This window comes from Aricia agestis, chromosome 3, assembly GCF_905147365.1.
Source record: "Aricia agestis chromosome 3, ilAriAges1.1, whole genome shotgun sequence".
NCBI lineage: Eukaryota > Metazoa > Arthropoda > Insecta > Lepidoptera > Lycaenidae > Aricia > Aricia agestis.
The window spans coordinates 20,326,225-20,351,265 of NC_056408.1; the positions used below are offsets into that span (position 1 = coordinate 20,326,225).

General features: G+C 36.0%; 1 protein-coding gene across 1 annotated transcript in view; it reads left to right on the plus strand.

The window, feature by feature from the left end:
- Positions 1 to 20,520, plus strand: part of LOC121740265 (phenoloxidase-activating factor 2-like) — a 35,496-nt gene extending 14,976 nt beyond the window's left edge. The window contains exons 4-6 of the mRNA XM_042132918.1: positions 17,476 to 17,651; positions 19,835 to 19,999; positions 20,312 to 20,520. Coding sequence (XP_041988852.1) covers positions 17,476 to 17,651; positions 19,835 to 19,999; positions 20,312 to 20,482 — 512 coding nt within the window. The 3' untranslated portion in view covers positions 20,483 to 20,520. The remainder of the gene's footprint in view (positions 1 to 17,475; positions 17,652 to 19,834; positions 20,000 to 20,311) is intronic.
- The last annotated feature ends 4,521 nt before the right edge of the window (positions 20,521 to 25,041 follow it).

The window sequence follows — 25,041 nt, forward strand, 5'->3', positions numbered from 1 at the left end:
TTACGGCTTTGTAAGCCCTATAATATAGTCATAGCAAAACCGCAACCGCAAACTATATAAGTTTCGTTTATCGTACAGCTGAATCATACATTTTTGATAAAAGTATCCTACGTCCTATCCCAGGACTCAAAGTATCAGCAGTTTGGGCGTGATGAGGTACCGGACAGACAGACAGACAGACACTTTCGCAATTATAAATTATAATATTATTATGGATTCGAGTATAAGTAAGGTTATCAATACATAAACAAAACAAGGTTTGTCGATAAGCAACATCAAAACATTGGACATAATATGTTTTGATGTTGCTTATCGACAAACAGTGACCATATTATTATATTCTTATCAAAGCGGGAAATCTAGGTAGTCGCACTAAAAAAACCCAAAATGTCATCTCTAAGGACGTAGAATTCTACCTAAAAAGACGGTTTAGTTACAATCTATTAGAAGATTGCAAATCTATTAGAAGTTTGCCATTAAGACAACATCGACTTCGTAGGACACCCGACGGCCGACACGGGAACGAGTAAAGAAAAGTGTTCCTGGCAAAAGATTTCGCTGAACGGCCTCGACCTATCGATTATTACTTTTTAACAAAACAATTAAACTGACTTCCAAGGTAAAAACAATATTCTTAAAAATATGATCTAAAAAGTATGAAATAATTCTTATTCTTCATAGCGCCTTTTTCGAAATTCGACTAAACCTCAACTAATTCTGTTGCGCTACTGAAGAATAAGAATTATTTCATACTTTTTAGATCATATTTTTAAGAATATTGTTTTTACCTTGGAAGTCGGTTTAAATTTTTTCTAAAAAAGTAATAATTTTACTATTTTTAGTTATCTACAAGACAAGGCTTCATACGTATCTCATAATCAGATCACCACTTTTGTGAACATGGTACCAAATTCGAGCTAAACCACATAAGAGCTAAACCCTAGACAACACAAAAATAATTTTGAAAATCGGACCATAAACGGCTGAGTAATCGTTGAACATAGAAAAAAAAGATACATACAGCCGAACGTATTACCTCCTCCTTTTTGGAAGTCGGTCAAAAACGGCCTAAGCGACTCTATAAATATATTACATGATTATTCTTGCTTGATAGCGAAAAGTGGGGCATTTTGCGTCTTGTGGGGGACAGCGGGACAAACGCACAGTGGATCGAATCGACAATTTCGGGGACATAGGGACCAATTTTTGTTTTTCAAATTTTTTTTTGTGCCAATGGATAGAGCTAATTAATCTTAACAAATGTTGTTCTTTGAAATTTTTTCTTAGGGTTATTATTTAAGTAGAAAAAAACATATTTTTAAATTTCTTGTATGGAAAAAAATATATAATCCCAAATTTTTGTCAAGTCCTGATAGATCCCGCGCTCAAACCTTTTTTTTTATATATTTTGGCTACATTGCTAGTATTATGTACCATAAATGTGTGCCTAAAGTTGCCACTCTGCCAGAAATAGCCGAAGAAAATTACAAAAGATTTAATTAGTAACTAATGACTTCTTAAAATTCCTTAAACTATTCTAGGCATATTTCATGCAAAATAATTATTATGCTAGTAAAACAATACTTATAATTACTTAAAATTAGAAAAAAAAAGAAAAATCGATTCCATGTAAATATTGTGATCGGTCATTAACTTCAAGTAACTAATCCGTTTGACAATAGTAAATAATCTTTTGTATTGTGTATTTTCTAACAATCGCTTAATGACAATGAACAGAACAACATTCAAAATAAATAGCTTAAGTAGCCTTGCATAAGGGCTTTTAATTATACCCTCATTAGCTATTATTAGTGTGGCATGGAATATAATACTATCTCGTTTTGTTTTGCTAATAGCGTAGTGTTTTAAAAATTTGCGAAGGAATTAAAAAAAAATCCAATTTTTGATACTTAAATTTTATTATTAAGTATCGAAAAAAACATAAAAAAATAGCATTAATATGGTTTTTTAACAATAAAGATTACAAATAATAATATTTTCTCCATTTAAGCGGTACATACATATTCCCTATTAATAATAAAATTGAAAAATAAAAAATAGTGAGTATACATAAAAATTACGATACCATACATACTATAATAAAAGTAATAAAATTATTTCTAAATAAATATTGCATTTAATTTACAAAACTCAAAAAGCTTGCTCACTATCAGAATGATTATCCTGTAATTCATTAACGTCAATGAACTCTATCTCAGATTCTGTCGGCAAATTTAACAGAAGCTCTTTAGCCCGTGAAGAGAGAGCTATTTTGTTATGCTTTGATAGTCTTGGTCTAAAACTTGTGATATTTGGATCTGATGATATTAAAAGATTATGTAAAATATCCTCATTTGTGGCTTTTCTACTTAATTTTCTGGAATAACTCTCTCTGAATTTCCGGAAATCTTTGTTACGAGCTTCTGCTGCTTCTTCTGACAGATTGCCGATAGGTATGGTAGCAAAATGCTGGATAATATCAGCGCCATGTATAAGCAGCTTATGTAAACTAGAAGGCATATAATACCAGGGATATAAATTTATGTAGAGTTCTGCAGTCTCTCTACAGAATAAGGAGAATTTAGAAAGGTTGACGCACTCTCCAGATGCTACAGTCTGGAGTATTACATGTAACCTTTCTATTAATTCCTTGCTTATACCAGTAATACGGGCTGCAGTGTCTGCGTCCCTGAAAAATCTTCGGGCAGTATTGCCATCATTAGTTGTTCCCTCTCCTTGTTTCACCTGGTCTATTAGTAATCCGCAATCTTCTCTAAATGCTCGCTGAATTTCGAACTTTCTAAGCTTAATTTTTTGTTGATCTTCGCCCCTGCCACTCCATTTTTTAAAATCCATACGATAGGCTGCATAAGAAAAATGGGACATTTTTTTTTTTTTTTTTTTTTTTAATTTATTTATTTAAAGTCGCTTTAAACATCGAAGGTCATTAGCGACTACAAGTAATAACAATAATACATTAAATTACAGAATAATATTCGGTTAACCTTAGAAATTTTAAAGTGTTTTCCCAATCTAACAAACAATCTTTTAATGTACTTTGAAGTTTTACACTACTTCTTTCTGGATTGAACATAGGACAATCAATAAGAAAATGTTTTACGGTCAATTCACAATCACATCTTGTGCATTTGCTCTTAGGGGTTTTAGTAATTAGGTGAATGTGTGTAGCATTACAATGTCCTATTCTTAGTCTATTTATTACCATTTCATCTCTTCTTTTGTTAAATTTATAGGTACATTTTTCGAAGATTGATTTTCTTATTTCATATAAATAACTCTTATTATTTGTAACCCAATAGCTGTTCCATAGTTTTTTAATATTTAACCGAAAAAATTTTTTAAGATCAGAAACATTAGAAGTTAACAAACTACACTGATTTAATTTCGTAGCCTCCTTAGCTTGAGCGTCTGCTTTTTCGTTCCCCGGAATGCCCTGGTGACTAGGAATCCAAATAATTTCTATAGAAAAGTTATTACTTATTAGATTTATTAGGTTTTCTTTTATAGTATTAATTAAGGGATCAATATTTTTATTATTTAATAATGCAGTTAAACACGATAGTGAATCAGAAAATATTACATAATTTCTTGAAACAGTAGGAGTAATTCTAATAATCTCCAAACATTTTAGGATAGCTATGGCCTCACAAGTTAATATAGAAGTATAATCAGGTAGTCTATATTTATAATTACAATTTTCTGAAACGACTGCACAGCCTGTTCTGTTATTAAAAATAGATCCATCAGTATAAAACATTGTATAATCTGAATATTTCTCCGTCAGTTCATAATAATAGTTCCTATAAATATAATCTGGAGTAGATTCACGAGGGTATATTTCAGCTAGATCTACATTTATTTTAAGTACATTTTTGTCCCAAGGTGGTACCTTAAAAGGAAAATGACGTGTAAATAATGGAGGTAAGTCTAATTTAATTTCGTGTAAATAGTTTTTGACCCTTAGTCTTAGGGGAACAGCAAGAGAAGGCCGTAAACTAAATTCTATGTCTGATAATAAAGCAGATTTTAAAAAGAGAGAATCTATATTATTGACAACATGCTTGGCTGCATATGTTAGGCACAGTTCCTTCCTTCTATAAGATAAAGGCATTTCGTTACACTCAACGAGAATACTATTAACAGGACTAGTACGAAAGGCTCCTAAACTTAATCTCAAACACGTATTATGAATACTATCTAAAATTTTTAAAATATTATTTGATGCTGAGTCATATAAAACTGAACCGTAATCAATCTTTTGCATAATTAAAGCTTTGTACGTATTTTTTATACACTTACTGTCAGATCCCCAATTATTTGATGATAAAATTTTTATAATATTCATTCTGTTAAAACATTCGGACTTAAGTTTTTTTATGTGTGATACCCAATTTAATCGAGAATCGAAGGTAAGACCTAAAATTTTTATTTCATTTACTTCATTAATTTTACAGTTGTTAATGAATAGGTTAACATTTTCCTTATTTTTATTTTTTGACATTACCATTAGTTCTGTTTTGGTTTCAGAAAACTTAAAGCCCGTTTCTAGACTCCATTTACTCAAATTATTTAAAGTCTCTTGTAGTATTTTTTCAACGAGTTTTAGGTTTTTTCCAGTACATAAAATTGTTAAGTCGTCTGCAAATAAATATCCTTTAACGGGTCGTTTTATAACTTCCAAGACATTATTAATTGACAACAAAAATAAAATTACACTCAAAACAGAACCCTGTGGAAGTCCATTTTCAGTGCAGAGGGGCTCAGAAAGGACATCATTTATTTTAACCCTTATAAACCTATCTGACAAAAAATTTATAACAAAAGCTAAAACGTTACCTTTTAAATTTAACTGTTGTAAAAGCAATATTACTCTGTGTTTCCAAACCATTTCGTAAGCCTTCTCCAAATCTAGGGCAATTAGTACTACTTTATTCTTATTTGCAAACGACCTAAGGATATCTTCTTCTAAAAGGCTCAGATGATCTAGGGTTGATTTAAGTTGTCTGAAACCAAACTGAAAAGATGACAAAAATTGATTACGTTCTAAGTACCATCTGATCCTATTACTAACAATTTTTTCCAAAATTTTACAAAGGTTACATGTGAGTGAAATCGGTCTGTAACTCGATGTAGTAGTAGCTAATTTACCGGGTTTTAAGATGGGTATTACAATAGCTTCTCTCCATAAATCAGGAAAAACCTGGTTAACCCAAATGTAATTGTAAATGTCTAAAAGTCTTTCAAGAGCCAATAATGGAAGTTTTTTAATCATAACATTTGATATTTTATCAGGACCAGGGCTGGAATTTCCTAATTTTTGAATAACGAGCTTAAGTTCCTCTAAGGTAATTTTATTGTTAATAGTATTTTCATTATTTAGCTTATCAAAACCTGAACAGCTATCTTCTTTTTCTTTTTTATAACATAAAAACTCTTGTCTATAATTGTTTGAGCTTGAATTTGCAGCAAAAGCTCTAACCAATAACTCTGAATTAAGTTTAGGATTACCACAAAGCTTTCCTTCGTTATTTTTTAAAATTATTTCTGTTTTATTCTTCTTTTTACCATTTATAGAATTAATTCTCTGCCACACAGTTCCTATCTGTGTTTGACTATTTATTGATGAAAAAAATTTTTGCCAATTAACTTTTATACTTTCTTTGAAAATTCTTCTAGTCTTAGATCTTACTTTACGATATTCTATCTTCAATATTTCTTCCCTACGTTTATCCTCTTCATTATATTCTTCCAAAATTTGTTTATTTAAATTAACTTTTTTTATTTTTACATATTTTCTGTAAGCTCTTTTTGTATCTTTCAGTAACTTAGAACACTCATCGTTCCACCATGGTACCTGATTATTTCTTAGCTTACCACTTGTCCTAGGTATGTTTAATTCAGCGGAGTTAAAAATGATGTCGTTGAATTCCTTTAAAGTTTTATTGATGCAAACACATGACGTAATATTTAATTTTTCTAATTGTTTTATATGGTTTTCGATGTCATCATGGAATTTTAACCAATTAGCGTTTGAATATTTCCAATGCTTAGAACCTAATGCACGATCAGGATTTAATTCAACTTCTGCAGATATAACAATAGGATAATGGTCACTGTCATAAAGGTAGTCCAATGCATTCCAATCAAAATAAGTTGATATATTTTGAGAAGCAAAAGATAAATCAATATTACTTGTGTGGCCATTACTAGAATTAAAATGTGTGGGTTGGTTTTTATTTAAAAGGATCAAAGTATCACTTAAATCTAACCATTCTGCTATTATTTTTCCTCTTTGATCGCAACGATTAGAGCCCCAATAAAAATGGTGTCCATTGAAGTCACCTAATAGAAGAAAAGGTGTTGGAAGCTGATTAAGTAAATTGTCCAATACTAGATGGTTAATAGAACAGCTATTAGGTATGTACACGTTACAAATAGTAATCTCTAAAGGGAATTTTATTCTTATCACTACAACTTCGAGGCAGCTATTAATACAAATAACTTCAGGTAACAAATGGGGCTTAACATATGTGGCTACACCACCACTAGCAATACTGCTGTTATTTCGGTTTTTATAGAAACATTCATAATTTTTTAATTTAGCAAAATAATTATTTTTAAAATTAGTTTCTTGTATGCAAAAGCATAAAGGATCGACATCATTCAAAAGTAGTTTTATGCTTTCAAATCTTACATGAAAACCATTTACATTCCACTGCAAAATTCGCATTATGTTTATAAGCTTACCAATATATGTATATGGAATTATGTATTTTAATATTACAACTTATATAAATAATATATACCAAAAGGAAATCACTTATCTTTCATTAAACTAAGCTCTTGTAGTTTTCTCGTTAGTCTCGAACATCGGTTTTTTAAATTCCTACTAAGTTTCGGATGAATGAATAGGCACATTGTAACTAACTCAGCGGTGTTTTCAGTATAATCTTGTAAAATTTCTTGTATATTCTGTTTGTTGCGCGTTTCGTCAAGGAGTTTTCTAAATCGGTCTAATGTTAAGGGGAAGTGTGGTAAGGCATCTTCATTTTCTAATTCCTTGATTTCAATTTTAATATCCGTCCAAACCTGTTCTTCCGATCTGTTATCTAGTGTTTTCTTCTTCTTCTTTAGGTTTTTCTTACTAGGTATTTCTTCTTCTAATGAAAAATTACTATCGGTGTCATTAGTATAATCACTCGATGGTACGATTTCTTCCATAACAAGGTCAGTGGTTTGATTTAAATCAGAATGAGAAGGTTCTGATGTCGTAGAAGAACGGATTCTTTTAATACCCTTGCTGGTTTCAAAATCTTTAGACGGTAAATTAGTATTGTCTGCCTGCGACAGAACTTTTGAATTTGAAGACTCTTCTAAAATATAGTTGGGGTTTTCGGTAGGTCCTAGTGTGACATCACTAGTGTTTTTAGGAGTAGATAATATGTGGTTACCTTGAGGACAGTTTTTAGCCAAGTGTCCCATAGTATTACAAACGAAACATTTCATCGACTCGTTTGATACATATATCCAGTAATTGGTGTCTTCGTACTGGATCTGTAATGATTCCGGCAGTCTTTTTTCGTCCTCGGGGGAAACGTACAATTGTCGCCTAAAACTCATTATATGCGAGAAGCCAGGGTCCGGTATACCTACTTTCATAAAAGTAATCGGGCTTAAGATTTTAATGTTAATATCGTTAAATTTTTCTATCAAAACCTCGTTGGGAATGATCGGGCAAACATTCGATAAAACAATCCTTTTGTTTCTTGAAATCAATGGGCGAATCTCTAATAAATAATCTTTAACTTTTATTGTCTTAATTACATCAACTAGCTCATTTACAGTTTCTTTGGAATCCATGTAAACACAAATTCTTGAGTTAGCAATCCGGGAAATAAATCGAATATTCGTCGACTTTGTTACAGTTGAGAGTGCCATTAAATAATCTCTTAGCATCAATCCGTCAATCGAATCTATTACGATGGCTTGGTCTTTCTTGGGGTACATTATTCTGGAGGTAACGTTGGCATAACTTACAGTGGGGGTACTCGACATCTTCTCCATCACAAATAAGGTGCTCCTGCAGGCAGGAGCACCCGCGATAATGTTAGTTAGGTAGTTACGATAACTAGTAGGCGAGCCTTGCGTACGTCGGTGTGCGATAACGCGTGGACCGAGCGCGGTGGTCGCGAGGTAACTGAAAATGGGACATTATTAATATTGAAAATGAATATTTCGTAAAAGAACAATGACTTGCGGCTGTAAAGTAATTAATAGCTAAGGTATGATAAATAAGAATAATTATTGTTACCTATGTGAAGAAGGCACTCTACACCTTATCCAGCAGTGTAAAGATGATAGTCCGTACTGGTGAATTTCTTCATTCTTGTGTTTTTGGTCAAGCAGTTCAATATTGTTCATTTCCGATGGCTTTGCTTTGCAAATATCGCAAACGGCTGTCGACGTCTCTGATAAATATAACGTTATCTTTCCGTCAATCATCGTCAAAAGTAACTGGTGAGACACTTCAATTTGATTCAGTTTTGATGGCTGAAGCGCTTTTATTTCTTCTGTTATTCTGTTTTTAATTGACATAACAGTGGACTGGGTTTCTTTCGTAAATTGAAACATTAATGGACGACAGTAAAACGTGGACGATGGTCTTTCGTTTTCCCAAACAATAGTTCCATCGGATTGTTGTAGCCTAACTGGTACTAGACTGGCCATAAAAATACTGGAGTCTTCAAATTCTTTGTTTACTTTTTGCTTGTACACACTTTGACCAGAAGCTCCGTCAAAACCCCATTTACTTACAAGCTCTAAATTTATTGTTGCGTCCAAATCCATGGATATTGCATCCAAAAGTCTTGATACAGTCAAGTTGAGTAAAGCTTGCAGTTTAATTGAAGCCCCGTCCTCAGTAATACATAAATCTTTTTTATCTGGATAACAATTCAATTTAGCTTGTTGCAATTTGTAGTACGATGGATATAACTCTGAACCATTTTCACTCGCAGACTCTCTTAAGTTTATATATTGCCACTTTGATAACTTTAGCGAAACTAATAAAGCTAGTGCCTTATCAGGTGAATACGTATCACTCTTAACCTTATCGTTGTTTAAGCATGCCTTGACTTTATTTAAATCTTCTGGATGATTGAGTAAATGGTTCATTATTTTTGAAATATCTTCGTTTCCACTATTTTTTAAACTCCTTGTTGATATGGCAGACATTTCTTCCGGAGAAAATGAAAGATTTTTATTTATTTCATCTAAACGTCTCCGTTTTTGTCGATCACATAAATCTTCAAAAGGTTTCCTCGGAGTAAACGTAGATGTGGAAGCGTCTGAAGTAGAAAGTGCTGGTGGTAGATTCTCAGTATTATCATAAACCTCGAGTTCTATTGGTTCAGTATTGATAACATCAAAATTGATTTCTTGGGGCCAATTTATTGACGATTCTAACCAATCGCCATTTTTTTTAATAAATTTAGCTAATGTTCGGTTGCATTTTTCCCATCTGGCACATATATTAGAACAAAAACGCGTACAGAACTTTCTAAGCACGGCACTATTCTCTTCAGTCACATTTATTTTCGATTGTAGAAAATCAAATAGTTTTTTACTATCTGACAAACTTTTCAATTGGTCTCTTAATACCATAAATAAATCTATACTATTCACAAGACCGTCCATTATACCAAAATAAAGAAAATTAAACACTGTGAAAATACGATGTATGTAGTAGCACGTTTAAACAATAACTAATTTTGAAATATCAATTACGATCCTTTTATAATTTTCCACACCTAACAAAGATAATTATAACTATTAATGATTGGCTAATGAGGGTATAAGCCCTTATGCAATTACTTAAGCTCTTTATTTTGAATGTTGTTCGATTCATTATCATTAGGTAAGCGATTGTTAGAAAATACACAATTCAAATTAATTACGAATTCGGCAGCCCGGGCTTCCAAAAAAAACCAGAAATTATCTAAGAAATTTATTAAACTAACTTATATTTCATTTACAATAATTGTTCCGCGATCGATCCTAGACCGGAATGGAATGACAATTTTTGATAGAACATGAATAATTACGAAAACGCGGTTATGCTGAAACTGCTGATGTGTTACCTCGAAGGCGATGGCGTTGACCGGGCACGTGCGGCTGCATCAGCATTCTCCTTTAGGGGTCCGTGCGTTATTCCTCCACCCCCAGAGAAGCAACTATTTGAGGACTTTGAGCGAGAAAGTTGCTGGCAGAGATTCTTGATTCTTTACAGGAACTGCGTAGACTGGTTGATCAGCTTGGCTGGTTGGAGTGACACCCTCGTTTAGACCACTGTCCTTTTGTCGACGCAAGCGGCGACGTCGGATGATAAGAATAAGGGAAATTGTAACTATACCAAATACTAACGTGTATAGGGGCAACGTTGTATGGTACAGTGAAGAAGATATTTGATTTAGTTGGACAGGGTTCTGTAGAATTAATTGTTCTTCCAGGTTATGTAGATTCTTCAGGTCGAAAGAATTGAGGGTCATATGGGGAATCGATATTTCTAGTTTTTTTTTTCTAATTTTAAGTAATTATAAGTATTGTTTTACTAGCATAATAATTATTTTGCATGAAATATGCCTAGAATAGTTTAAGGAATTTTAAGAAGTCATTAGTTACTAATTAAATCTTTTGTAATTTTCTTCGGCTATTTCTGGCAGAGTGGCAACTTTAGGCACACATTTATGGTACATAATACTAGCAATGTAGCCAAAATATATAAAAAAAAAGGTTTGAGCGCGGGATCTATCAGGACTTGACAAAAATTTGGGATTATATATTTTTTTCCATACAAGAAATTTAAAAATATGTTTTTTTCTACTTAAATAATAACCCTAAGAAAAAATTGCAAAGAATAACATTTGTTAAGATTAATTAGCTCTATCCATTGGCACAAAAAAAAATTTAAAAACAAAAATTGGTCCCTATGTCCCCGAAATTGTCGATTCGATCCACTGTGAAACGGCCTGAAAGCGGGACTGTCCCACCGAAATCGGGACGGATGGTCACATTATTTATAACTAGTTATGTTTTCCTCATGACATCTTGTGGTGCTGACCGCAGTCTCGGTTCGGAACCGGTACCACACGCTGCCCCAATGGCCGTTCTACAGTAAGCTACTTTGCTATAATATTAATATTATCATAAATAATCATCAATAACATTATAAATTACAATTTTATCAGCTAATTCTATGGATCATCGCAGTGGCATAAGGTTAAATTCTAAAGCGTTGATATTATTTATTTGTTTCTCGTATTTATAAAAAGATAAAACCGGAGTCAATAAATTTTTATGATTTAAACGTTATTCGAGGTCTGTTTTACAGATTATTATTAATGTTTATTGCACATTTGTCTCGAAAGATTTTTTAATAATTTTTGATTCATTTAGATACCTACTGTTGGCGCTTTTTTTTGTTTAAATTAGTTATTTTTAGATACTGCAATTATAATAATTAAAACATGTTTTTTTGTAAGGTTAAGGATTCCGTTGTTCTGAAAATACTATACTAAATGTGTAAAATACTCGTGTCGCTGTGTTTCTTGGTTTCTTGCCAAACACAGCCAGGGCAAATAGTAGAGGAGTAATAATATACAAAAAAATATGAATAATGAGAACTATCGAAGAGTAACAAGTCAAAAATATATTAGGTTGGGGAAAAAGTTTCTTCGCATTTTATATAAAAATCAAATGGTTTTTTTTATTCTTAAAGTTTATTTACAATTGACTAAAGTATTATTATACTTAGGTGCCATTTTGTTCGATAACTTTTGCCGTCTTGTTGGTAGGGAGTAGGGACATGATCCCATTGCTATAAAAATTTTGGGGCTTCTGATGAAAAAACTGCAACAAGTGGTTTTGGCAGTCCTCTTGTGATGTCAACCTGACACTGCCTAAGGAATTCTGTAGCGACCGAAACAGGTGGAAATCTGAAGATGCAAGGTCAGGACGGCGGATGCATTAACACATCCCAGCCAAACTCCCGTAATTTTTACTGAGTGGCTAAATATGTGTGAGGTCTAGCGTTATCATGGTGAAAAACCACACCCCCTTCTGTTGATTAATTCCGGCCGCTTTCTCTTAACTTCTTGCTTTAATCTCATCAGTTGTTCGCAGTACAGTTCAGAATCGATGGTCCTGCCTGGCGGTAACAGCTCATAATGAATAATGCCCTTCCAATCCCACCACACACACATCATCACCTTGTTACGAGTTAACCCGGGTTTCGCCACAGTCTGTGAAGCCTGACCGGCCTTTGACCACGTTCTTTTTCATACGTTCTTGTCGTACGTGATCCACTTTTCATCACCAGTTATCAGCTTCTTCAAAAATGGTTCGGTTTCATTACGTCGTAATAAAGAATCACCAATGAGTACACGGTTCATTAGGTTTCTTTCAGTGAGCTATTGAGGCATCCAAGTATCGAGCTTTTTTGTGTATACAGCTTTTAAAAAAAGCTGGGTACACAAAAAAGCAGGACCATCGATTTTGAACTGTACTGCGAACAACTGATTAGATTAAAGCAAGAAGTTGTGCGAAAGCGGCCGGAATTAATAATGGGGATTGATGGTCTTCAATTATTATTAAATAAAAATAAAAAAATAAAAAAAATCTTTATTCCAATTTTTAACATTACACAACCACAATAAACAAAAAATACAAAAGAAAAAAAAAGTGTACATAAGAGAATGAGAAAAAAAAAGAAAGCACTATCCTAAAATAAAAGTAACAAAAATTGCATATTTAAACAACATAATATTTATGGCAGTGCAATGCCAAAAAATAAGGAAAAGGGGACCGCTCAGGTTTTGACAGCGACAGTCGCCGCTGTCCCTGGTCTTCCGCGAACCCCTACCCCCATAAATCGAGTTACGGAAAAGAAATAAAATAGTTTAAATACAAAAGGTCGATATTATATATAACATACAAGAACCTTAAGGTATTTGTTACAATATTGACATGGTGTAGGGAAATGTTTATGAATAATGTTAATTATCATAAAAATGATTATTAGGTAATTTGCGTCGACTCTACGTAAAGTTTTAAAGATTTGATCAAATATGAATTTCAGATTAGCCCTCGTGGGCCTCCTGTGTGCTGCCGTGAGCTGCCAGGAGCCTAAATCCCTCAGGTGGGTGATGCAGCAGGTCGCGAGCGAGACCAAGAACAAGTTCAACGATGACCAGAAATATGGTAAATCAGGGCCGGATTTATATTTTTTATGAGTATAGGCCACTTTAATTTTGCTGCCCCTATGTACGAACTCTGCCGCCATCCCAGGACGCTGCCGCCCCCCCTAGGACGCCATAGGAAGCTACCGCCTATAGGACATGACTAATATGCCTATACATAAATCATGAGTTGTGGTAAACACTGTCAGATTTTCGACGTATTAATAGCGCTAACGTTATAACGGGCTGCTTTAGGGTTCCGTAGTCTACAAGGAACCCTTAAAATTTCGGTCTGTCCGTCCGTCTGTACGTCTGTCCGTCTGTCTGTCCGTCTGTCCATCTGTCCATCTGTCCGTCTGTCTGTCCGCGATTTTGCTTAGAGACTATAAATAGCAAAGCTGTAATTTGGCATGAATACATGTAAGTATATTAATGATGCCGACAAAATGGTACATAAAATCTTAAAAAAATATTTTTATGGTACTTCCCCTACCTACACATGAGGCGGGGGATGATTTTTTTTCTCGCATCATCATGGGGTGTTGTTGGATAGGTTTTTTTAAAATATTATAAGTATTTATACTTAGATAATTTTTCCGATTTAGGGATCCATTTGTGAACGATTAAGTTTTAAACTGGAAAAAAATCGTTAAGAGTCCAGTGTCCCCCCCCCCCCCCATTCTACCAGCTAAACGGTTGCTTCTGGAAATGTGAAAAAATTCACGGGAGTAGGAACTATGCTGAATTTAAAAGGAAAGCTACGGACAGACGGACAGACCGAAACTATAAGGGTTCCTTGTTGACTTCGGAACCCTAAAAAGGAGGAGGTTCCATGTTTGTAGATTATCCCCCTTACTAATAAAAAATAAATAAATAAATAAAATGTCTTTATTTCAGGCATAATTAATGTACCCATACAGATACCAGAACAAGAAGTGATTTTATGACTGGACACCCCTTTACAGTGTCAACATTATTTTATTTTTACATAATATATAAAATATTATGTAAAAATAAAATAATGTTGACACTGTAAAGGGGTGTCCAGTCATAAAATCACTTCTTGTTCTGGTTCATGTGAACAGAGATCCACCGCACGTACATTAGATTATTGTAGTAGTCGTCAGAGATAGCCGCGAGTATCCTATTGCCAGAGCTGCGCAGTCTCTGCCGAAATGCAGCCACCCGAGATCTAATGATAGCAAAAAAGTCAGGGACTCCCGCCTCCGCACACATACCCGAAGCACTGCAGCTTCGCGGGAGCCGCATAAGAGTTCGGTATGCATCATTATACTGAACTCTTATACGGCTCATCGTCTTTTGTTTAAACGTTATCCACAGCTGGCAGGTGTACATGCTAAGGCAATACGCCTTAAAAAGTGTGGTTTTAACGTCCCTGCTGCAGTTGGCAAAACGTCGAGCGATCATGTTAGCTCTGACGGTAAGAGCCCTGCGCTCTCGCTCAATGTCAGCATCATCCTCCAGCCGGTCAGTCAGCAGGTGATCTAGATACCGGAACTAAACGTTGTATAAGCTTTGAATAGTTATACAGTGTTTTGTTCCTGTCACACAAGTGACATTTTTAGTTGGATTGAAGAAAACAAAACACTGTATAACTATTCAAAGCTTAAACAGCGTTTATTAGTAAGGGGGTATATGTCCAACGATTACTCCGCCGTTTATATACTGATTTTCTGTTTTTTTCTAATTGACAGATTGCACGACCTCTGAAGGCAAGAACGGGTTCTGCGTGAAGAAGGCGCAGTGCGACACTCCCACACAGAACGTCATAGACCCAACTACGGTCTTCACTTACAGGTATGTTCAGCTTATGGCGGATTATTGATTGATTGTAATTCAGTAGCCCAATTATCAGGGATCATAGGCAATTAGAATTTTGTAACCTAGATGATGTTGATGATGTTTCTGATATAGATATCAGAAACATAATCATTATTAGTAATAAAAAACGATTTAGGCTTGATGCCCAAAAAAGAGTGGGATTTTTCCAAAACAAAAATGGTAGTATAGAATATGATGATCCCAATTTTTTTCCCTTAGGTTTTGTTTCTTTGATAGACGTGACACCTTCACCTCGTGCATACGTATAGCCAGGGTTATCTCCCAACTGTTGGAAACCCTTTATAAATGAGATTTAAGCAGTCGCCATTCGTATGTCCCAGTAACTGAATAGTTAGTACTACGTAAGTTACATTCATTGGTACTTACTTAGTTTGTAACATGTTCGTAATGAAATCTACAGGGGTAAAGAATGCCACTTCCTGGAGGAATGCTGCGAGAAGAGCAAGGTGATCACGAAGACTCCCCCAGGGCCCTACAAGCCGCCAGCGCTCTGCGGCATTAGCAACCCTGGAGCCCTGTCCTTCAGAGAGACAACCGACCAGAACTTCTCTGATTTCGCCGACTTCCCCTGGATGGTCGCCATACTCAAGTGAGTTTTGTCAAAAATACTTTCATAAATTTCGGCAGTTTGCAACGGGCTGCCTCTATCGATTTTTTTAAATGAAATAAGGGGGCAAACGAGCAAACGGGTCAAAGCAACTTCCGTCGCCCATAGACACTCGCAGCATCAGAAGTGCTGCAAGTGCGTTGCCGGCCTTTTAAGAGGGAATAGGGTAATAGGGGAGGATAGAGAAGGGAAGGGTATAGGGGAGGGTAGGGAAAGGAATAGGGTAGGGGACTGGGCCTCCGGTAAACTCACTCACTCGGCGAAGCACAGTGCAAGCGCTGTTTCACGCCGGCTTTCTGTGAGAACTTGGTATTTCTCCGGTCGAGCCGGCCCATTCGTGCCGAAGCATGGCTCTCCCACGTATAAAATCCTCATATCGGGCAGCATACTAAATCCATTCATTGTTTTTCTACTAGCACTGACGACGCAGGCATACTTCACCTGGGTAGGTGAAGTAGATTGTAGCGGACCAAACGATGTCCAATCTTAAATCGCCCAATTTAATTTTCTAAAGTCGGCGCGACATACATGAGTACTAAAATGTCATCGTCATAACTCAGAGAGAATGGCTAATAGCTTATCAGAAATGTGATCGTGTCACGTGTGTTCCTCATTTCCAGAACGGGTAAGACCGATTGGGACAACGAGGACTACATCGGCGGCGGCAGCATCATCAGTCCCTCTGTGGTCATCACCGCAGCCCACAAAATCGACGACTACAACCCCGGACAGGTAACATTACTAATGCCAGTTTTCACCAACCGTCTCCTAACGCTGAGTGATCCCTAGCAGTCTTTTAGCGGGCCCTAGACGAGCAATTTTATTGCGTAATATTATTGAACGTCTAGGAGTATTGAACATCGTGCGCCTTCAATCTAATTATCAAATAAACTATTCAATAAAGTTGAAGCGTTATATTGCACATTACAATAATTGATCGTCTAAGGGCCGGCTTAGGATCATCTATCTCTCAAAGCAAACATGTTTTTGAAAAAAAATGTTTTACAAAAGTTCTTACGCCCTGGACGTAGGTGATACGCAAACATATTTTATGAAATCTTGATGCATTTATGTACCCTCGCCGCTTGATGCCTAAGCGTTAGGAGGCAGTCGGTGAAAACAAACAGCCATGTCTTGTTTTTTTGTTTTTATTTGAGATTTTTTTACTTTTTTATTTTTAACATTATGACGCACTTGTTTTGGAACCTTCGATAAGTCATAAGTATATCGATACAAGATTGTGCGTCCTATGTTAATTTTTTCTCACATTTACATCTCTTTCATCTAATTTACTGATGTAAATCCTATCTTGTTATTTCAGATAAAATGCAGAGCTGGAGAGTGGGACACGCAAGTCACGAAGGAGGTTCTCCCTCACCAAGACAGACTTGTGAAGAAAATTGTCCTTCATCCCGAATTCTTGAAACGTATGTCTTGCAAGTATTTAGCTTAGCTCCTTTTTTATAATATAATATCACATTGTAGCTCATACATTAAATTTTGTTTCACCCTCGACCCATATCAAAATCGGTATCGATGGACTCAAAAAATGAGGAGGTTTCTCATTTCGACGATTTTATATTTAAATGCGGATAACTTCATCATTTACTAAAAGAAACTTAATCATTGACTAAAAGATTTTGAAGACTCTTCTCTTGGAAAGATTTTCCAAAGGTGGTCCTACGATAAGGAGATACTGTTTAAAGTAGATTTTTGTTGAACATTCTAATAACCATCATGATTTTGCAGTCCATGCACACAACGACGTGGCGCTGCTGATCCTCAGCGAGCCCTTCACCCTGGCCCCGCACGTGGGCGTCGCCTGCCTGGGCCGCATCATGCCGCCCGCGGGCACCGAGTGCTACAGCATGGGCTGGGGCGCCGACATAAAAAAAAACACCAGCTACTCTGGAATTCTTAAGAAGGTGCTTTTCTTTTTCAACTTTTTTTTACTTTTCCTAGAGATATCTCTAGGAGAAGTCAAAACTGTTAACTGCAGTTTGCTTTTAATGAGTTAGGGATTTTATCGCGAAGCACTTTTCTCGTTCTCAACTTTTCGCCTGATTTTCAGCCGTGGTTACGGGTGGTCTGAGCTGAAAGTCTTAGAGATTCCTAGAATCATAAGATTTTCCCCAGACCGGCTTAAAGTTATCGTTGATTAAATTTTAAGTTATCTTAAGACTTACATTAACTTAACGAGTATGTCAGCAACGCAATCAGTTGCTTTGAGAATATTCATAATTTCGCAGTATTGTGAATATCTGGTACGATACGATAGATTTAGAAGCATCGTGGCATCGCTTCGGTAGCTCTACTGTAGGAATAGACCAATCCCTGGCGCCAGGGGCGGATCTACTATAAGGCTTTTTGGGCTGCAGCCCAGGGCCCCGCGAATACAGAGGGCCCCCAACCGAACTGAAACCAATAGACGATATTGTCAATAATAAAAATTATCCAGAATTAAAAAAAATCCGATCATAAGGTTGGCGCATTGTCCAAATGCCGTAGACGAACATATAAGGAATGAGTGCATTCAGTTAAAATACTACTTACTGCAGTATAAGACTGAGTCTTACACCTCTTGCAGTGAAATTTTTTGGATAATTTATGAAAAGAAACTTGTTGATGTTTTCCCAAACTGCTATACCATCTTAAATATTTTTCAACGATGCCGACCACTAGCTGTGAATCAGAGCCATAGAGAAATATAATACACGGGGAGCAGAGCGTTCTTTCTCCGTTGTCGTATATATACTATATAGAAAATAAATACAGGACCACAATGTCATCATTAATTATCAGTTCTTTCGATAAATTTCGATTTAACAAAAGACCTACAGTGCGATGACCAAATAAAAGAATTTACAGTTTGTTAGTTGAACGCGCTAATCTCAGAAACTACTGGTCCGATTTGAAAAATTCTTTCAGTGTTAGATAGGCCGTTTATCGAGAAAGGGTAAAGGCTATATTTTATCACGCTAAGACTAATAGGAGCGAAGAAATAGAGGAAAATGTGGAAAAAACGGGGAGAAATTATTTGACAGGGCTTATTTGAACGCGCTAATCTCAAGAACTACTGGTCCGTTCTTATCTGTGCCAAATAACAGAAAAATTCCTCCAGTAGTTCGTGAAATTTTTTTTTTGAGAATTTTTCAAATCTGACCAGTAGTTCCTGAGATTAGCGCGTTCAAATAAGCCTTTTCAAAAGGAAAATGTTGAAAAAACGGGAGGAAATTATTTGAAAGGGCTTATTATAAAATTAGTTAATTTCCTCCCGTTTTTTTCAACATTTTCCTCTATTTCTTCGCTCCTATTAGTCGTAGCGTGATAAAATATAGCCCATAGCCTTTTTCGATAAATGGACTATCTAACACTGAAATAATTTTTCAAATCAAACCAGTAGTTCCTGAGATTAGCGCGTTCAAATAAGCCCTTTCAAATATATTTCCTCCCGTTTTTTTTTCCACATTTTCCTCTATTTCTTCGCTCCTATTAGTCTTAGCGATAGCGTGATAAAGTATAGCCTATAGCCTTCCTCGATAAATGGGCTATCTAACACTGAAAGATTTTTTTAAATCGGACCATTAGTTCCAGAGATTAGCGCGTTCAAACAAACAAACTAAATAACAAACTCTTCCGCTTTATAATATTATTAGCATAGAATATACCTACATCACTACAGAAAACAGTTTCTTGTCAAAATAGCAATTAGTTGAGTAATTAGGTAGGGCCCCTAAGCAGTATTAGCCCAGGGCCCCACAAATTCAAGATCCGCCCCTGCCTGGCGCTCTGACTAAATAATTGAAGACGTGAGTGGAACAATCGAACAAGTAACATTTCGCAACATACGGACAATAACTCATTTTGCCCTAATTATTTTAATAAAACTTGTGATTTATCTACTTCATAACAGGGAAGTTTTTTCATGTTACTTACCCTATTCATCCACTCATGACTCACGTCTTGAATAATTATGAATAGCAATGGCTCAGTCTGGCGCAAGTGGTCCTAGTTGTATCTTAACATGATATTATAAAGTCACAAACACAAGAATGTGTTCTTTTTCGATCAGAATTCATTAACAATACAATACGTATGTTGTTTTCAGATTCTCCTAAAGCTAGTCCGTGACAAGCAGTGCGAGATCAACCTGAAAAACACGAAGCTCGGCTCCACGTACACCCTGCACAACTCGCTGACCTGCGCCGGCGGCGAGGAGGGCGTGGACACGTGTGTCGGTGACGGAGGGTCACCGCTTGTCTGCCCTCTGCCGGTAGGTTTCACTACTTCTTGCGTAGTAGTTTGTATGCAAATAACATGAGCTTTCGTGGTAACGGTAATGCTTGGTACTGACATACGGTTTGGCTCGATAGTTTAACTCCAAATCGAGCAATAACCACCGTGTGGACCACCGAAACTGACAGCTCGAACGCTCGCTTCGAGCCGGCTCGATGGAATTAAATATGTCAAATATGTCATTTCCTTCGATTTGGAGTAAAACTATCGAGCAAAACCGTATGTGAGTACTTAGCATAACGGTTTATTTAAATATTATTAATTTTGACTACCTTTTCGTTTTTTCCAGGATCCGTCTCGGAAGTCAACCAGGTATGCGGTGTACGGCATGGTGGCTTACGGCGTGAGCTGCGGCGAGAAGGACGTGCCTGGAGTGTACGTGGACATCCCCCAAGTGTACCAGTGGGTGAAGGATCAGATGGTCGCCGAAGGGCTACCGAATACCCAGTTCGATTATTGAAGTCAGCAGAATGAATAAATACTCAGAATTTAGTTATATTTTTTGTTGTTTCTGAATTTCTCAATGCCAATTTGTAAGGTCCGTCATACAGTTAATGCCATTTTTTCGGATTGGCAACGGTAACCTGCTACTGAGTACCTACACTCTTAGCTAATTTTGGGATTGTCTTGTTAACAGAGTTCTGGCAGCATGGGAGAGCCATGCTCCAATAAAATATGAGCCTAAGCTGACTAGCGTAAATATTATATCATATTTAAAACTAAGGCTGCGTTTCCACTGAAGCGGAGCGGAGCTTAGCGGTGCCCGAATTGACCAATCGTGCTATTCCAGCGGAATGATTGCGAAGATTTCGAGCATGGTGATTGGTCAATTCGGCACCGCTAAGCTCCGCACCGCTCCGCTCCGCTTCAATGGAAACGCAGCCTTAGGGCTTGTTTCACCACTTCTTGATAAAGTGCCGGATAGGCTATCGACAACTTATCTTACAGATACTCCATACTCTAAGCTTCAATCTGCTCAGCTCAGCTTTAATCTGTTTTTAATATATATAAATGATCTGCCAGAAATAATAAAATATGACTGCAGTATGTTCGCTGACGATACCACTCTGTTGATAAAATGCCCAAGAAATATATTAAATGACGAATTGCAAAATGAAATAAAAAATGTTACAAATTGGCTTCAAACTAACAATCTTAAGGTAAATCTAGAAAAAACAAAAATTATTAAGTTTTATAAAGAAACTATAGACGAAAATAAAAGTTTAGAAAAGAAAATAATGCCAATTAAATGTGTATCATCAGCCACTTTTTTAGGGATACATATAGATAAAAACCTGAATTGGAAAATACATATAGATAATACCTGCAATAAACTTAATAGATTCATATTTGCGCTTAAAAGAATAAAAAATATTGTATCTAAGGAAGCCACCTTGGTAACTTACCATGGTTATGTCTCCTCATCTCTAAGGTACGGTCTGATACTATGGGGCAATTCAGTGGATGTGAACAGGGTATTTATAGTACAAAAAAAATGTATACGAGCTATGGCAGGAGTAGACAATTTCACTCATTGCAAACCGCTATTTCAAAATTTTAAAATTCTGCCACTAGCGTGTTTGTATATACAAGAATCTTGTCTTTTTGTAAAGAAGCATAGTTTTTTATTTGAAAATAAAGGCAATAAAGAAACCAGAAACAAAAGAAATAAAAACAAAATAAATATACCAACACAAAAATCAGCATTAAATAGCAAAAACGCTTACTGTATGACGATTAAAATATACAATAACCTGCCAGACAATATAAAAAATGACAATAATACTTATGCTAAGTTTAAGAAGGCGCTATTTGAATGGCTATTACAAAAATGCTTTTATTCAGTACAAGAATACTTTGACGATATAGCAGTATTAACAAATAAATTTAAATTTACTTTTAATATATAGAATAGGCATGTGACAATATAAGACAATAATTTATTCGATCCAGATTACATTTTAAGAAATTATGACATTTATATTATTTATTTTTTATTTAACTTGTAGTATGACATTATATAGAATTAATTTATCGGTGTCGTATGAAATGATTCCGACATGTATGTGATTCTTGTGGACCTGATTAATTTAATAATTATTATACATATGTAATATCTAATTCTTTTTGACATATAATGTAATTAGGTTTTTAATGAAGACAATGATAATGAAATGAGTTCAATCTAGTAATATGTTATAAAATGATAAAATATGTTAATGATTTAATCTTTTCAAATAGTTAAATAGCGACGGTTGCATGCTCATTAGAATAATATAAGATTTAAATCAAATGTTTAAAATAAGACAATATTTCCACGCCAGTGAGGCAGAAATTTTGATACTATAACTAATTATAAGAACCATTGTTACAAATTTCTTGGAAATAAATATACTATTCTATTCTATTCTATTCTATCTGTAAAAAAAAGTTGTGGAAAGCTTATCCAGCACTAATCAGGAAGTGGTGAAACAGGCCCTTAAACTTTATTCAGAATAAATTTTTACAAAATATGTATTCTTACTACTGGTGCCCACCACCGGTTCGGGAACTAACCCGGCGAGAGGAGCCAGCGTAAGAAACTAGAATCATGCCGGAGGCTCTGAATATAGAAGGTTAGGGGATTTAAAGCTAGAGAACAAGGTTGTGACCTCCCTTTTGCAAGTGTCCGTAAGCGTTGTATCAGTTACTTCTGCATTCGAATTTGATAAAATTTGGTTTAGAAATACTTTGAAAGCCGGGGAAGGACATGGTATAGTTTTTGTTGCGAAAATATGTACGGTTTCCGCGCGGAACACTTCACTTTCGTTGTCTATCGATCTAAGGATCGCGCGTAAAAGAGACAACCCTTTGGCTCTTAGGCCAAAACACTATACAACCCTTTGGCCTTTAGGCCAAAACACAATACCGCGTTGCGGCACCGCACCGCAAAAATCGGCGGCAAAAAAATTCAAAACTCGTAAAAAAACTGAATTCCGCCAAATTTGGCGTTGTGGTGCCGCAACGCGGTTATGTGTTTCGGCCCTTACACGTATAGGTATTATGACGTGTGCTGCAATTCAGGAACAGCGGGGATTTTGGTGTCGAATAAAACAGAGCTGTGAGCACCGTGTATGTATATTATGTACATGTTAGAGGCAGGTGAGGCTGCGGGCTTCAGGCGTGGAGGTGAGCTGGATGGCGGCGCTGAACCGGTCGCGCCATACCTCCGGGAAACGCACCCGGGATTCTGGTTCTGGGAAAAAAATTAAGCTGGTGAATACAAGGCCGGCAACGCACCTGCAGCTCTTCTGATGTTGCGAGTGTCCATGGGCGACGGTAGTTGCTTTCCATGATGTTAACCTTTTGCTCGTTTGCCCCCCTATATTATAAAAAAAACACTCGCCAAATACTAGGATAGTTAATGCTTAATGGTCAGTTTATCACTGTCAATGAACTTTCTACTCCTCCTACTACCTTTAATTTCTCCCATCAGCTTCAGCATATTCTTCGGGCTTAGAGATCAAAAGATTTTCGTGATTGGATACCGCCGAATCACAATGCGCAATCTCGAATTCGGAAACTTCATCACACGATATCCAATAAACGCTCGCGGTGCTAGGCATTGACCAATGACCGCACGGTAAAGTTTCCGAATTCGAACGAACGGCAATCGTCCTGCTGGTTCTTAAAAATACATACCTTTTTCTACTTTTTCGACTTGCTCGGTTTTGGAGGATAAAGCTGGGTACGCCGAGGGCAGGTACTGGTGGCTAGAGGACGGGCATCCTACGTGCGATCCGATACTCTTGATCCTGGTCGACACCACGTATTGCGAGAGGCACACACTTCGCCTCAGTATACTCATAATATTATCTTGAGGGATCCGAAGAAACTTCTTACGGCTCTGAAAAAAGCAGGGTTCTTAATGTTAAGCTTTTGAAGTCGGGTGGAATGTGAATAGACAGCATGTAAAAGGCGTCAGGTAGGTTTTGAAACGTTTAACAATAATTTTAAATGAGATCAAAAAGTAATATTGTTTTATGAGTTTTTTTAAATATTTTTCTATGAATTCCGTACCAGTTTGTTTCGAAGCTATTTCAAAACTGACAGGTAATTTTTTTTATCAACACTTTTGGTTGTCAGACTAGTATTCAGTCCCAAAGACACTGACTTCCATTATACAAGTACGTTGGACTTATGATACTCACCTGCTCTTTGTGCCTATTTGAAGCGGAATCAGCGCCCCCAATGCGGGGGAAGAGAACTAAATCTGTTGCTGTCGCTGATTCCGCTTCAAATAGGCACAAAAAATAGCTGTCATTTCAAAGGGTATCATCAGTCCAGCGTACTTGTATAATGGAGGTCAGTGATTCAGTCCCAAAGAGGATGACTTTCAGTCCCTAATCAGTCAAGACTTACAAAGATAGTGCGCTCAGGGGCGTACAAAGCAGAAGTGTACTATTGATTAACTGTATCGTGAAACACTTTCGCATTTATAATATTAGTGTCGATATTTAATCAAATCAAACTTATTTATTTGTATGTTTGTCTTACCACGCAGTTAGTGCTAGTAGGTAAGTACAGTTTATGAGTGTAGAAACTCTCTACAGTCAACACTCTACAACACACTACAACTGCTCTACACCCATTAATAATGAAAAGGTTTGTTTGATAGTGCTTCGTTGTGCTAAACGTTGCTGTAGTTAAAGCATTAAACGTTGAGCATTTAAGCCACATATTATATTAGTAGAAGTTGTAGACTGTTAAAATAGTTCCATTGGAACTCTACAAGTACTCAACAAAAACGCTGGCGCCAGTGCCTAATTCGTACAAGGCCACAATGCAAGTAATGAGTCCACTCATTGTTTTTCAAAGGTCACAGTTTTATCAATAGCTAGATGACAGCCGCTACGTTGCGTTAAAATTCGTTTGTCGCACGGAAAACGTACAAATTTCCCGGATAAAAGTATCCTATTTCCTTTCGCAAGACTCAAAGTATCACCATACTAAATTTCACCAAAATCGGTTTAGAGACAG